The sequence below is a fragment of the Emys orbicularis genome, chromosome 6 (genome assembly GCF_028017835.1).
Source record: "Emys orbicularis isolate rEmyOrb1 chromosome 6, rEmyOrb1.hap1, whole genome shotgun sequence".
NCBI classification, from domain to species: Eukaryota; Metazoa; Chordata; order Testudines; family Emydidae; genus Emys; species Emys orbicularis.
This window is the reverse complement of record NC_088688.1, coordinates 129,755,947-129,768,456: the sequence shown is the minus strand read 5'-3', so window position 1 is coordinate 129,768,456 and position 12,510 is coordinate 129,755,947. Positions and strand designations below refer to the sequence as shown.

The following is a 12,510-nucleotide window of genomic DNA, read 5'->3' as shown; positions in this document are numbered from 1 at the left end:
TAGCACGTGCGTATGCAAAGCACAATCCATGCCGACAAGCGTTGCGTCGAAATAGGTTGGCCTCTCATTCGCTCCGCAATGGCAATAAACAGCTGAGTCGATTTGCGGAATGGCCTGGTGCGGTCTAGATAAAACGCCAAGGCCCGACGGACATCAAGGGTATGCAGGCTGCGGTGGCTGGGGTCCGTATGGGGCTTGGGGAAGAACACCGGTAAACAAATGTCCTGCCCCATATGAAAGTGCGTGACCACTTTTGGAAGGAATTTGGGGTGCGGCCTCAGTTGCACCTTATCCTTATAAAAAAACTGTATAAGGAGGTTCCGAAGTGAGGGCTCTCAATTCCGATACCCTCCTAGCTGATGTGATGGCCACGAGAAACGCTACCTTCCATGAGAGGTGCAGGAGGGAGCAAGAGGCTAGGGGTTCAAAGGGCGGCCCCATGAGCTTAGTGAGGACCAGGTTGAGGTTCCACGCGGGGACCGGTGGGCGCGAGTAGGGAAACACCCTCTCCAACCCCTTGAGGAATCGGACTACTGTGGGGTTGGAGAACACCGAAACCCCCAACTCCCCAGGGTGGAACGCCGATATGGCAGCCAGATGCACCTTAATTGAGGCGGGGGTGAGCCCTTGATGCTTGAGGTGTAGCAAGTAGTCTAGAATTGATGGGATTGAGGCCTGCAGAGGCTGGATGTGGTGAGGCTCACACCAGTGGGAGAACCATTTCCATTTGGCAAGGTAGGTCGCTCTTGTGGAGGGCTTTCTACTACCAAGGAGGACTTGCTGGACCTCATGAGAGCACCCGTGCTCCATATCGTTTAGCCAGAGAGAAACCACGCCGTGAGATGTAGCGACGGTAGGTTCGGGTGGAGCAGGCGACCTCGGTCTTGTGTGATGAGGTCGTGATGGAGGGGGAGGGTTATCGGAGTGGACACGGACAGTTCCAACAGGGACGTGAACCAGTGCTGACGTGGCCACGCCGGGGCAATAAGGATGACTGTCGCCTTGTCCCTGCGGGTTTTGAGGAGGACCCTGTGGATGAGCGGGAATGGGGGAAAGGCATACCCCAGGCTCCCGCCCCACGGGATTGCGAAGGCATCTGCCAATGAGCCCGGACTGCGGTTCTGGAATGAACAAAACTGGGGGCATTGGCTGTTGTCCTCGGTGGCGAAGAGATCCACCTGGGGAAACCCCCACCTCCGGAAGATTGAACGCAGGACGTCCTGCTTCAACGTCCACTCGTGCATGAGATAGGACCGGCTGAGGTGGTCCGCTAGTCCGTTTTGGACCCCCGGGAGATATGTCGCTAGTAAGTGGACTGAATGGGCTATGCAAAAGTCCCAGAGGCGGAGTGCCTCGTGACAGAGGGGAGAGGACCGGGACCCGCCCTGTTTGTTTATGTAGAACATGGCGGTAGTGTTGTCCGTCAGAACCGACACGCTGTGGCCTCTTATGGTAGCGTGAAAGGTCTGGCAGGCGAGGCGAACCGCCCTTAGCTCCTTCGGGTTGATATGAAGCAACTTTTCTTCCCTGGACCACAAGCCCTGAGTGCGCCCCCCAACCCAGGTCCGACGCGTCTGTTACTAACGTCAGAACGGGCTGTGGGGCGGCGAAAGGGACTCCCGCGCAAACCTGCTGCCGATCGAGCCACCAACGGAGGGCGTTCGACACCCGAGCCGGGATAGTCATGACCAGGTCTAAGGGGTCTCTGTTGGGGCGATATGCTTGGGCCAGCCACAACTGCAGCGGCCTGAGTCTGAGGCGGGCATGTCCGACTACGTGGGTGCAGGCCGCCATGTGCCCCAAGAGTTGTAAGCAACATCTGGCCGTGGTCGTGGGGAATTGCTGGATGGAGCTCACGGCCTTCTGAATGGCCAGGAACCTCGACACGGGGAGACTCGCCCGTGCCGCCACTGAGTCCAGGACTGCCCCTATGAAGTCCAGTCTCTGCGTAGGGACCAGTGATGACTTGGGTACATTGACCAGTAGACCGAGTTCGTGGAACACCTGTAGCGTCAATGCCACATGGGAGCGAACCTCGGCCTCCGACCGGCACGCTAGGAGCCAGTCGTCCAGGTATGGGTAGACGCGCATCCTTCTTTTTCGAAGAAAAGCTGCTACCACGGACATGCATTTCGTGAATACGCGCGGGGCTGTTGCCAGGCCGAAGGGCAAAACTGTACATTGGAAAGGGCGCTGGCTGACAGTGAAGCGCAGGAACCGCCGGTGGGCCGGTCGGATAGCGATGTGAAAATAGGCATCTTTCATATCGAGGGCAGCGTACCAATCCCCCGGATCCAGGGATGGAATGATGGTACCAAGGGAGACCATACGGAAACGTGGTTTGAGCAAGTATTTGTTTAGCTTGCGTAGGTCCAGAATAGGACGAAGGCCCCCTTTTGCTTTGGGAATGAGGAAGTATCTTGAATAGAACCCTTTCCCTTTGAGGTCCGGAGGAACCTCTTCCACCGCTCCTACTGTGAGGAGGGCCTGCACCTCTTGCAAGAGGAGTTGCTCGTGAGAGGGGTCCCTGAAGAGGGACGGGGTTGGGGGGTGGGAGGGAGGGGGCGAGGAGAACTGAAGGGTGTATCCTGCCTCCACCGTGCGTAGGACCCAGCGGTCCGATGTTATACGTGACCAAGCACGGTAAAAACGGGACAGGCGGTCCCTGAAACACAGGGGGGGATCCGGAATAGAGGTTGGTACACTGTCCTCGATCGCAGCTTCAAAACCCTTGTTTGTTTCCCGGCTGCGGTTTGTTTTGGCCCTGATTTTGGCCTTGGTTGGGCGTGTTGTTGCGTCTACGCCTGTTATCCCTGCCCCTCCTGCGGTACGGCTCCTGTCTAGGACGAGGGTAGTACTGCCTCTGCGGAGGTTGGGGCTTGAAGGGCTTCCTCTGCGTCACTGGGGTGTGCATCCCCAACGACTTGAGGGTAGCTCGAGAGTCCTTAAGGCTGTGTAGTCTGGCATCCGTTTGGTCCGAAAACAAGCCTGAACCCTCGAACGGAAGGTCTTGGAGGGTGTTTTGCACCTCTGGGGGAAGGCCGGAAGCCTGCAGCCATGCCGAGCGTCTCATTACCACTCCTGACGCAATTGCCCTAGCGGCTGCGTCAGCGGAGTCAAGTGAGGCCTGTAAGGAGGTTTTGGCCACCGCCTTCCCTTCGTCTACTAAGGCAGCAAACTCGGGTTGCGAGCCCTGAGGCAAGGCTTCCTTGAACTTGGACACCGATGCCCAGGAGTTGAAATTGTGCCTGTTCAGGATCGCTTGTTGGTTCGCGATCCGCAGCTGGAGGCCTCCGGACAAGTAGACCTTTCTCCCAAATAAGTCCAAGCGTTTTGCCTCCTTGGCCTTGGGGGCCGGGGCCTGTTGGCCATGTCGCTCCCGTTCGTTGACCGCGGAGACGACCAGCGAACATGGGGTTGGATGGGAGAATAGGAAATCAAACCCCTTGGATGGGGCGAAGTATTTCCTCTCTACGCCCTTTGCCGTAGGCGCCGCGGAGGCTGGTGTTTGCCATACGGTCTTGTAATTAGATTGGACCGTTTTTATGAGCGGGAGCACAATCCTGGAGGGGCCTTCCGGGCTTAGAATGTCGACCATAGGGTCTTCCTGCTCTACGGTTTCCTCTGCCTGCAACCCCAAATTGAGGGCTACTCGGCGGAGCAGGTCCTGGTGTGCCCGATGGTCAATCGGGGGAGGACCGGACACTGTTGTGCCCGCCACGGCTTCGTCTGGTGAGGAGGAGGAGGTCATGGCCTTTTGTGCGTCCTCTTCCTCCTGTAACTCCTCATCAGCAGGGCGCTCCTCCGGAGTGCGTTCTCTGACGTGGGCCTGAGACGGTGCCAGGCTCGGTGCCGAGTCGGCCCTTTCCCTTTCTGGCGGCCTGGATACCGTGGACTCCCTGCGGGAGGGTGGGCGCCACCATGGGGAGCGGGACCGGTGTCCTGAGGGGCCCGATCTTGAGGTTCTGGACGGGGGGCCTTGTTGATGGTAGGCCCAAGGGGTCCAGAATGGCCATTGCCCTGGGTGGCCCCACTGTGGTTGCCAAGAGGCTTCGTGCTCCCTACTGGCCTGCGCTCTGTGGGCATATTTGCTGGAATGGCCCGAGTCCACCTCCGAAACTATGGACGGTGATCTAGAGGGCCACGGCGGTGCCGTGGGGCGGTGCTGGTCCGGGGTTGGAGAGCGGTGCCTTCGTGACCGGGACCGGGAGTAGCGCCGTGCCGACCTGGATCGGTACCGGTGGCCCCGGGAGCGGCTGCGGGAGGACGGTCTCAGGGATCGCGCGACCGAAACGTCCCGGTGCCTGCTCGAGCAGGGCTGCTGGGCCGGTGCCTCGCGTCTGCTGGGGCCCGACGGTTGTGCGGCCCGCTGCGCGGAGGGAAGCCGGGAGTCCACCGAGGCGGAGCTCGACCGGGATTGGCGCCGCGAACGGTGCCGAGATGGCGACCGTGATGGGTGCATCATCGCCGGCTTGCCTTTGGACAGCAGTCTCGGCGGAATGTCCTTAGCGCGGAGGGTGCCTTCAGCGGACAATTCAATGAGGTCCTTTGCTGCCTCAAATGTGTCCGGGGTGGAGGGCTGTTCCAACAGTTCCTCCAGCCCTTCCTCCTCACTCGACGCGCCTATCCCGGGGCTCGACGGGCCTTTCGGCGCCGGAGCCACTGGCACCGGGATCTGTGTTGGGACTGCAACGGCTTTAGTGGCACTTGTGGTCTTCGCGGGCGCTACCCTCTTGTGCGGGGAACGTCCTCGGACCTTGGGTTGGCCCTTCGGCTTAGCCGGCAAAGAGGACCGGTGCCGGGGGTGTTCCCTCCGAGCCGGTGCCGTAGGCTTAGGTTGCCCCGCCGGCGTCGGATCCCGAACCGATGCCGGGGCACTCCGCACCGAGGTTGACGGTGCCGTAGAAGTGGAGGGCTGTAACGCCGACTCCATGAGCAGCTGCTTAAGGCGAAAGTCTCTCTCTTTCTTAGTCCTGGGCTTGAAAGCCTTACAGATCTTGCAGCGCTCCTTTTGGTGTGCTTCCCCCAGGCAACGGAGACACGATTCGTGTGGATCACTCAATGGCATAGGCTTGCGGCACGTGGCACAAGCCTTGAAGCCTTGGGCGTGCGGCATGCCCCGCCGCCCAGGGCCGGTGCCGGGGTTGGCCAAACACCTAACACAAAGAGTTTAAGCCTTTGTAAAGAACTGATAACTGCTAGCTTAACACTAACTACTAACAAACTGATAACTGTAACACTAATTACTATGCTAAGGGACACTCTCAGATGAGAGACAGAGTTGTTCCAACGTCGCCACGGACGGTAAGAAGGAACTGAGGGAGGGTCGGGCCGGCAGGGATATATATACGCTAGAGCAGGGCGCCGCTCTGGCGGGAGGGGAGACCCTGCAGGCCCGACGGGAGCCGCTGAGGGAAAAAGTTTCCGACGTTTGTGCACGCGGCGCGCGCACACCTAATGTGTAATGGATGTGAACAATCACTCGAAGAAGAACTAATTTATCTCTATCTCAAAAAATATTAGGGAAAGAAAACTGCTTTGCCAGTGATTTCTTACCTGTATAAAGAAACAACGGAAAAAAATTCCCAGGTAATTCTGTTTTTGCCCTGCACCCTCAAAATGAACTATTTCTGTCTCCATGTGGATCACATGTTAGGAGTGCATGTACTGGGTTTGCACAAGTGCCTGACTTCAGAAATAAACAATATTTTTACTGCTTTATGGGACAGGCAATGGAATTACTTAAACTTATAACAAACAACAATAACAACTAAAAAAATCACACATTTCCACATGGTTTACAATACTGATCTTCCAATTTTCCAGGTCCACCAAGAAAAATTTTGGCTTTGATCCATGTAACCGAGGCACAGAGTAGGTCTTCGAACCACATAATGGCACAGACCTACCTTCAAAATAAATTATCTACACTACTTATTTTTAAAAAAATTATTCTATATATGAAACCTATAACTAATGATAGGTAAGTATGGTTTATTTTGGTGTAGTTTACACTGGCAAAAACTAGATTAAGCTAAATTAACATAAGAAATTCAAAGCAAAATAAGCAGCGACATAAAAATTTGCACTGGTTTCACAAAGGGCTTGTCTCCACTTACAGTGGACCGACGCTGCGGCGATCGATCCACCAGGGGTCAATTTAGCAGGTCTAGTGAAGACCTGCTAAATTGACCACCAATCGCTCTCCCGTTGACTCCGGTACTCCACTGGAACGAGAAGCATAAGGTAAGTCGATGGGAGAGTTTCTCCCGTCGACCCAGAGCCGTGTAGACGCTACAATAAGTCGTCTTAAGGTACATATCTGGAGTTGCATAACTTAGGTCTACTTAGCCCCGTGGTGTAGACCTGCCCTAAGTCTGCTTTAAAACAATAACAGCGAAGAAGAAAGCAACAGCTTGAAGACTTGCGACTATGGGTTAGAAAGTAATATACATTTGGATATGCAAGAGAGCAGACACACAACCCCAAAGGTTACTGCTTTCTAGAGAGCTCTGGCACTTGTGGCTTTTAAAGCATGTGCTCTCAAAAGTGGGGATCTCCAAAAAGAATTCTCAATGGAGAACTTTAAGCTATGGCTCCTCAGCAACTGTACCTTTCCCCCACACTGCATTAAAAAGGCAGTCAGGTTTATCAAGGCATGCACGGAGGGACAATACTGCATTAGTAAGAGGGCTGATCATTTGAATTTCTTGGCTCTGGCATGTGTAAAATCTCAACCCTAATTTGCACTATGCAGGTGCATTTATAACAGCAATTCCTGGGTTTTCTTTGGTAAGGAAGGACTTTGCTTCAGGAAAACAACACAAAACAAACAAAAACCACGGTATATTTTACTAAATGGTACTGAGAGTGGTGAATTTACATAGTGTGGCCTTGATTTTCTAAATCTCACTAATCTACAGAGTACAAACAACTGTAAACAATGTTGAATTTACCAAAGGAACAGGGACACTAAAGATGACAAGACAGGGAATGCACTTCACTTATTTTCTACACATGACAATTTGTTTACATTTATTTGTTTTAGACAAGAGTCTAACTTTACAAGAAGTAGGCATAGTTTAATTTTAGGCCATGTTGCTGAAATCTAAACTTGGGAGAATGAAAAGCTGCCAGAAATCGGCATCTGGACTATTTCTTCGTGATATAATATGTAGCCGGTATCACATAAAGGGTAAGTTAGGATAACTGTGGGTACTTGAATATAGGTATGATGTACACTTCTACTTACATCTTCAGCTTTTGAACCTTGCTCCTGCAAAGATTTCTGCAATTCTTCAACCTGTGACTGCACCTCCAGAAGTCTCTGATTTACCAGCCTAGAAAACAAGATACAAATTTTACTTTTCAAAGGGAGTGAATAATTATGTCTATGATTTTTGTCTCTCTTTTAGAGCTTATTTTTCAGAGAGTTTATTTAATTTTAAATATACTGACACTTCAATTCATTCCAAAGTCTGAGACACACATTTTGTGCCCACCAGTATTGGCCCACTTACATAAGAGATGCAAAGCCACATTAATTTATTCAAAGTCTACAACAGCCTTTAGAGAGATTTTGGCCGTACTCGTCTGCTGTTTCCTACAGCAGTGGTTCTCAACCTTTCCAGACTACTGTACCCCTTTAAGGGAGTCTAATTTGTCCTGCGTACCCCAAGTTTCACCTCACTTAAAAGCTACTTGTTTACAAAAATCAGACAAACCTACGAAAGTGTCACAGCACACTATTACTGACAAATTGCTGACTTTTACATTTTTACCATATAATTATAAAATACATCAATTGGTGTGTGATACTTGAGCCTCTTTTTCTCTTGTGAACCTTATTTGAAGCCCGAGTCCCACTGCCTGGGGCTGAAGCATTTAACTTAGCTTCATGGGGCCCCCAGTTATGTGGGGTTCCAGGCAACTGTCTTGCTTGCCACCCCCTAACGCCGGAGGTGACCATCCTAAACCCATCCGGCAACCCCCAGCTTGAGAAACTCTGATCTAGATGAGTTGAGTACTCCCTGGAAGACTCTGCGTAACCCCAGGGGTACGTGTATCCCTGGTTGAGAACCACCGTCCTAGAGCATCTCTGTCCATGAACACTTCAGGTATGGATATGCCTCAGGTGAGTTTCTTTCCAGTTAGACATCATGGGAAGCTGTAACACTCATTATTAGTGGGTCAAAGATGCCAGCTTTTTCTCTTATGAACCCACACAGTGATGACTTGCCGCCTCTTTCCTATTTCCCACAAAAAAATAAATTTAAAAAATATGTCATTTTAAGCTTATGTCTTTTTCTTTCTTTAAAAAAAAAAAAAAGAGAAAATGACCTAGAAGATTAAAATAGTTCTACCATTTAACAATTATGCAGTATATTTGGTAACTTCAGGTTAACTCATGATTATGAGTAATAGTTAAAAAAAAAAACCAGAGTAACTAAAACAGTTATTTTTTCTGTAAAATACTGCGAAGCCTTGTGGATGAGCCATGACTGCATAACTTATATGTCAAAAAATGTCTTATCTTTTGGACAAAAAGGACAGTTACCTGTTCCGTAACTGGCGTTCTTCGCGATGCGTTGCTCCTGTCTATTCCACAGTAGGTGTGCGTGCTCGCTATGTGCACCGGTGCCGGAAGTTTTTCCCTTAGCAGTACCCGTACTGGGGGAGCACCGCTGCGACCCCTAGAGTGGCGCCTGTATATCGCGCTATATGGGGAGCTACAGGCTCCCCCCACCCTCGGTTCCTTCTTGCCGGACAACTCCGACAGAGGGGAAGGAGGGTGGGGTGTGGAACAGACAGGAGCAACACATCTCGAAGAACGCCAGTTACGGAACAGGTCACTGTCCTTTCTTCTTCGAGTGATTGCTCATGTGTATTCCACAATAGGTGATTCCAAGCAATATCTGCTGGAGGTGGGTAGGAGTTCACGATGGTTCGGGACGAAGTACCGCCCTGCCGAACCCGGCGTCATCCCTAGACTGGGAGACGATCGCGTAATGCGAAGTAAATGTGTGAACTGAGGCCCACGTGGCCGCCCTACAAATGTCCTGGATGGGGACATGGGCGACGTAGGCAGCTGATGAGGCCTGAGCCCTCGTACAGTGTGCCCTTACAATCGGTGGCGGGGGAATCCCTGCCAAATTATAACACGTGCGTATGCACGAGGTGATCCAGCGGGAAAGCCGCTGGGTGGAGATGGGTTGCCCCTTTGCCCGCTCGGCCGAGGCAATAAAGAGTTGAGCGGATTTCCGGAACGGCTTAGTCCGATCCAGATAAAAAGCCAACGCCCTACCCACATCGAGCATGTGGAGGCGGCGTTCCTCGCTAGAGGAGTGGGGCTTGGGACAGAGCACGGGGAGGAAGATGCTCTGCTCCATATGAAAGGCGGAGACCACCTTTGGGAGGAACGTCGGGTGTGGGCGGAGCTGGACTTTATCCCTATGGAAAACCGTATAGGGGGGTTCTGAGGTTAAGGCCCTGAGCTCCGAGACACATCAGGCCGACGTGATCGCCACTAGGAAGGCCACCTTCCATGAGAGGTGTGACCAGGAACACGTGGCCAGGGGCTCAAAGGGGGGTCCCGTGAGCTGGGACAAGACCAGGTTGAGGTCCCATTGCAGCACGGGGGGCCTAGCGTACAGGAACGAACGGTCAAGGCCCTTCAGGAAATGGGCGATCATCGAGTGGGAGAAGACCAAGTAGCCTTGCACCGGCGGGTGAAAGGCCGATATGGCCGCCAGGTGCACCCTGATTGAGGCAGGTGCCAGTCCCTGGGCCCTGAGGAATAAGAGGTAGTCCAGGATAAACTGGAAGGGGCGGAAGGGGACACTCCCCACTCACTCGCCCACCTGGCGAACCTGGACTGATGCATGGACGGCTTCCTGCTTTCCAGGAGGACTCGCCTTACCTACTCCGAACACCGATTCAACTCCTCATTCAGCCACGGAGCAGCCACGCTGTCAGGTGAAGTGCGGTCAGATTGGGATGGAGGAGGTCTGGGCGGAGCGGCAGCGCCCTCGGGGGGGCCGCTAAGAGGCGTAGGAATGGCCCGTACCAGTGCTGGCGGGCCCACGCCGGGGCTATGAGAATGACTCTCGCCCTATCCGCTTTCACCTTCTGAAGGACCTTGGTGATAAGGGTAACGGGGGAAAGGCACAGAGGAGCTGGCCCGACCAGCAGAGGAGGAACACGTCGGATATCGCACCTTCCCCCACCCCTCTCCTGGAGCAGAACCGGGGGCAACGCCGGTTCTGACGATTTGCAAACAGGTCGATCTGGGGAGCTCCCCACTCTTGGAAGAGCCGGTGAGCAACCTCCGAGTGGAGCGACCACTCGTACTGGGGGGAGAAGACCCTGCTGAGGCAGTCCGCCTGCATATTGCAGACGCCCGGGAGGTGAGCCGCCCTCAGGGAGATATCGTGGGCTATGCAGAACTCCCATAGGTTTAGGGCTTCTTGGCAGAGGGCTAGGGAGCGAGTCCCGCCTTGCCTGTTGATACAGTACATGGCGGCGGTGTTGTCCGTGAGGACTCTAACCACCTTGCTGCGGAGGTGCGTGAGAAACGCCACGCACGCCAACCGAACAGCCCTGAGCTCCTTGACGTTTATGTGAAGGGGCAAGTCCAGGGCCGACCACATTCCCTGGGTTTGCACGTCCCCCGTGTGGGCTCCCCAGCCCAGGTCCGAAGCGTCGGACATCAGGTCTATGGACGGGTTGGCCTCCCTGAAGGGAATCCCTTGCAACATATTGCTCGGGCAGGACCACCATAGGAGGGAAGCGAGTATCGGGGACGGGACCGTGAGAACCTTGTCCAGACTGTCCCGAGCTTGGGAGAACTGGAAGGCCAGCCATAATTGGAGGGGCCTCATACGGAGCCTGGCATGGCGGACCACATAAGTGCATGCCGCCATGTGTCCCAGAATCTGAAGACACGCCCTCGCTGTGGTCACCGGGAAGGCCGTGACCGAGGCGATGAGACCTCTTAGGGTCTCGAACCTGTCCAGGGGGAGAGAGGCTGTGGCCCTGGAGGAGTCCAGCAGGGCCCCAATGAACTCTATGCGCTGAACAGGCACTAATGTCGATTTGGTCTCTTCACGACCAGGCCTAGATCGGCGCATGTCGAGAGGAGCAGCTCCACGTAGGACTCCACTTCGAAACGAGACTCCCCCTTGAGGAGCCAGTCGTCCAGGTAAGGGAAGATTTGTACGCTCTCCCGCCTGAGGTACGCCGCTACCACCGACATACATTTCGTGAAGACCCTGGGAGCCGTGGATAGGCCAAAGGGGAGGACCGTGAATTGGTAATGGTCCATCCCCACCATGAATCGGAGGAAGCATCTGTGTCCCTCGAAAATATGGACATGAAAGTACGCGTCCTGGAGATCCAGGGCTGCGTACCAGTCCCCCGGGTCCAGGGAGGGGATAATAGAGGCCAGGGACACCATGCGGAACTTGGAACGGGTTAGAAACCTGTTCAGGTCGCGCAGGTCCAAAATAGGCCTGAGGCCCCGTTTTGTCTTCGGGATCAGGAAGTACCGGGAGTAGAACCCTTTGCCCTGGAACTGAACCGGTACCCTTTCCACCCCCCTAGGTGGAGCAACCGGTCCACCTCCTGACGCAGGAGGCGGACATGTTCTGGGTCCCCTGGGGCCATCGTGGATGGCGGGTGATTTGGCGGGGGTGAGCTGAACTGCAACACGTAGCCCTTGGAGATAGTACTGAGGACCCATTGGTCCGAAGTAATGCAGGACCACGCCCTGAGGAAGGCAGACAATCGGTTGCAGAACACAAACTTTATTAATCAGGGGGGGTCTCCCTGGCAACAGGCCCGGTGCCTCCCTGCAGATAGTCAAAACCGCCTCTTCCCTTGCCTCTTGCCCTTAGAGGGACCGGGCTGCGGAGCACAGCGGGACTGCCTCTGAGACCGATGCTTCTGGTCTTTGGGCCTTTTGTACGGGGGCTCATATCTGCTCCTCGCAGGTTGAGCCGCCGGAACAGATTTGGCCTTGTTCTTAGCTGGGGGACATAGAGGCCCAAGGTCTGCAAGGTGGTGCGGGAATCCTTCATCCCATGCAGCCTGACGTCCGTCAGGTCCACGAAGAGCGCCTTGCCATCGAACGGGAGGTCCTGCATCAGCGATTGTGCCTCCGTCGACAGCCCGGACAACAAGAGCCACAACGCCCTGTGCATGGTGATCGCGGAAGCCATCGAGTGGGCCGCCGTGTCCGCCGCATCGGACGCCGCTTGCAGGGCCACTTTTGCCGCTGCCGACCCCTCTTCCACCAGGGCCTTGAAGTCCTTCCTTGTCCCAGTCCGGGAGGAGGGGCTCAAATTTAGGCAGGGACTCCCACAGGTTAAAGTCGTACCTGCTCAGTAAGGCCTGGTGGTTGGCTACGCGAAGCTGGAAGCTAGCCGACGAATAACATGTTCTGCCAAAGGAGTCCAGTCTCCCGGCGTCTTTATTTTTTGGGGTGGGCCCGGGCTGGCCCTGACGCTCTCT

At 54.4% G+C, this 12,510-nt stretch overlaps 1 protein-coding gene across 1 annotated transcript in view; it reads right to left on the bottom strand.

Moving 5' to 3' along the window:
- HOOK3 (hook microtubule tethering protein 3) overlaps positions 1 to 12,510 on the bottom strand; it is a 118,416-nt gene that overhangs the window by 20,736 nt on the left and 85,170 nt on the right. The window contains exon 16 of the mRNA XM_065406217.1: positions 7,253 to 7,340. Within this exon, the coding sequence (XP_065262289.1) occupies positions 7,253 to 7,340 (88 nt within the window). The remainder of the gene's footprint in view (positions 1 to 7,252; positions 7,341 to 12,510) is intronic.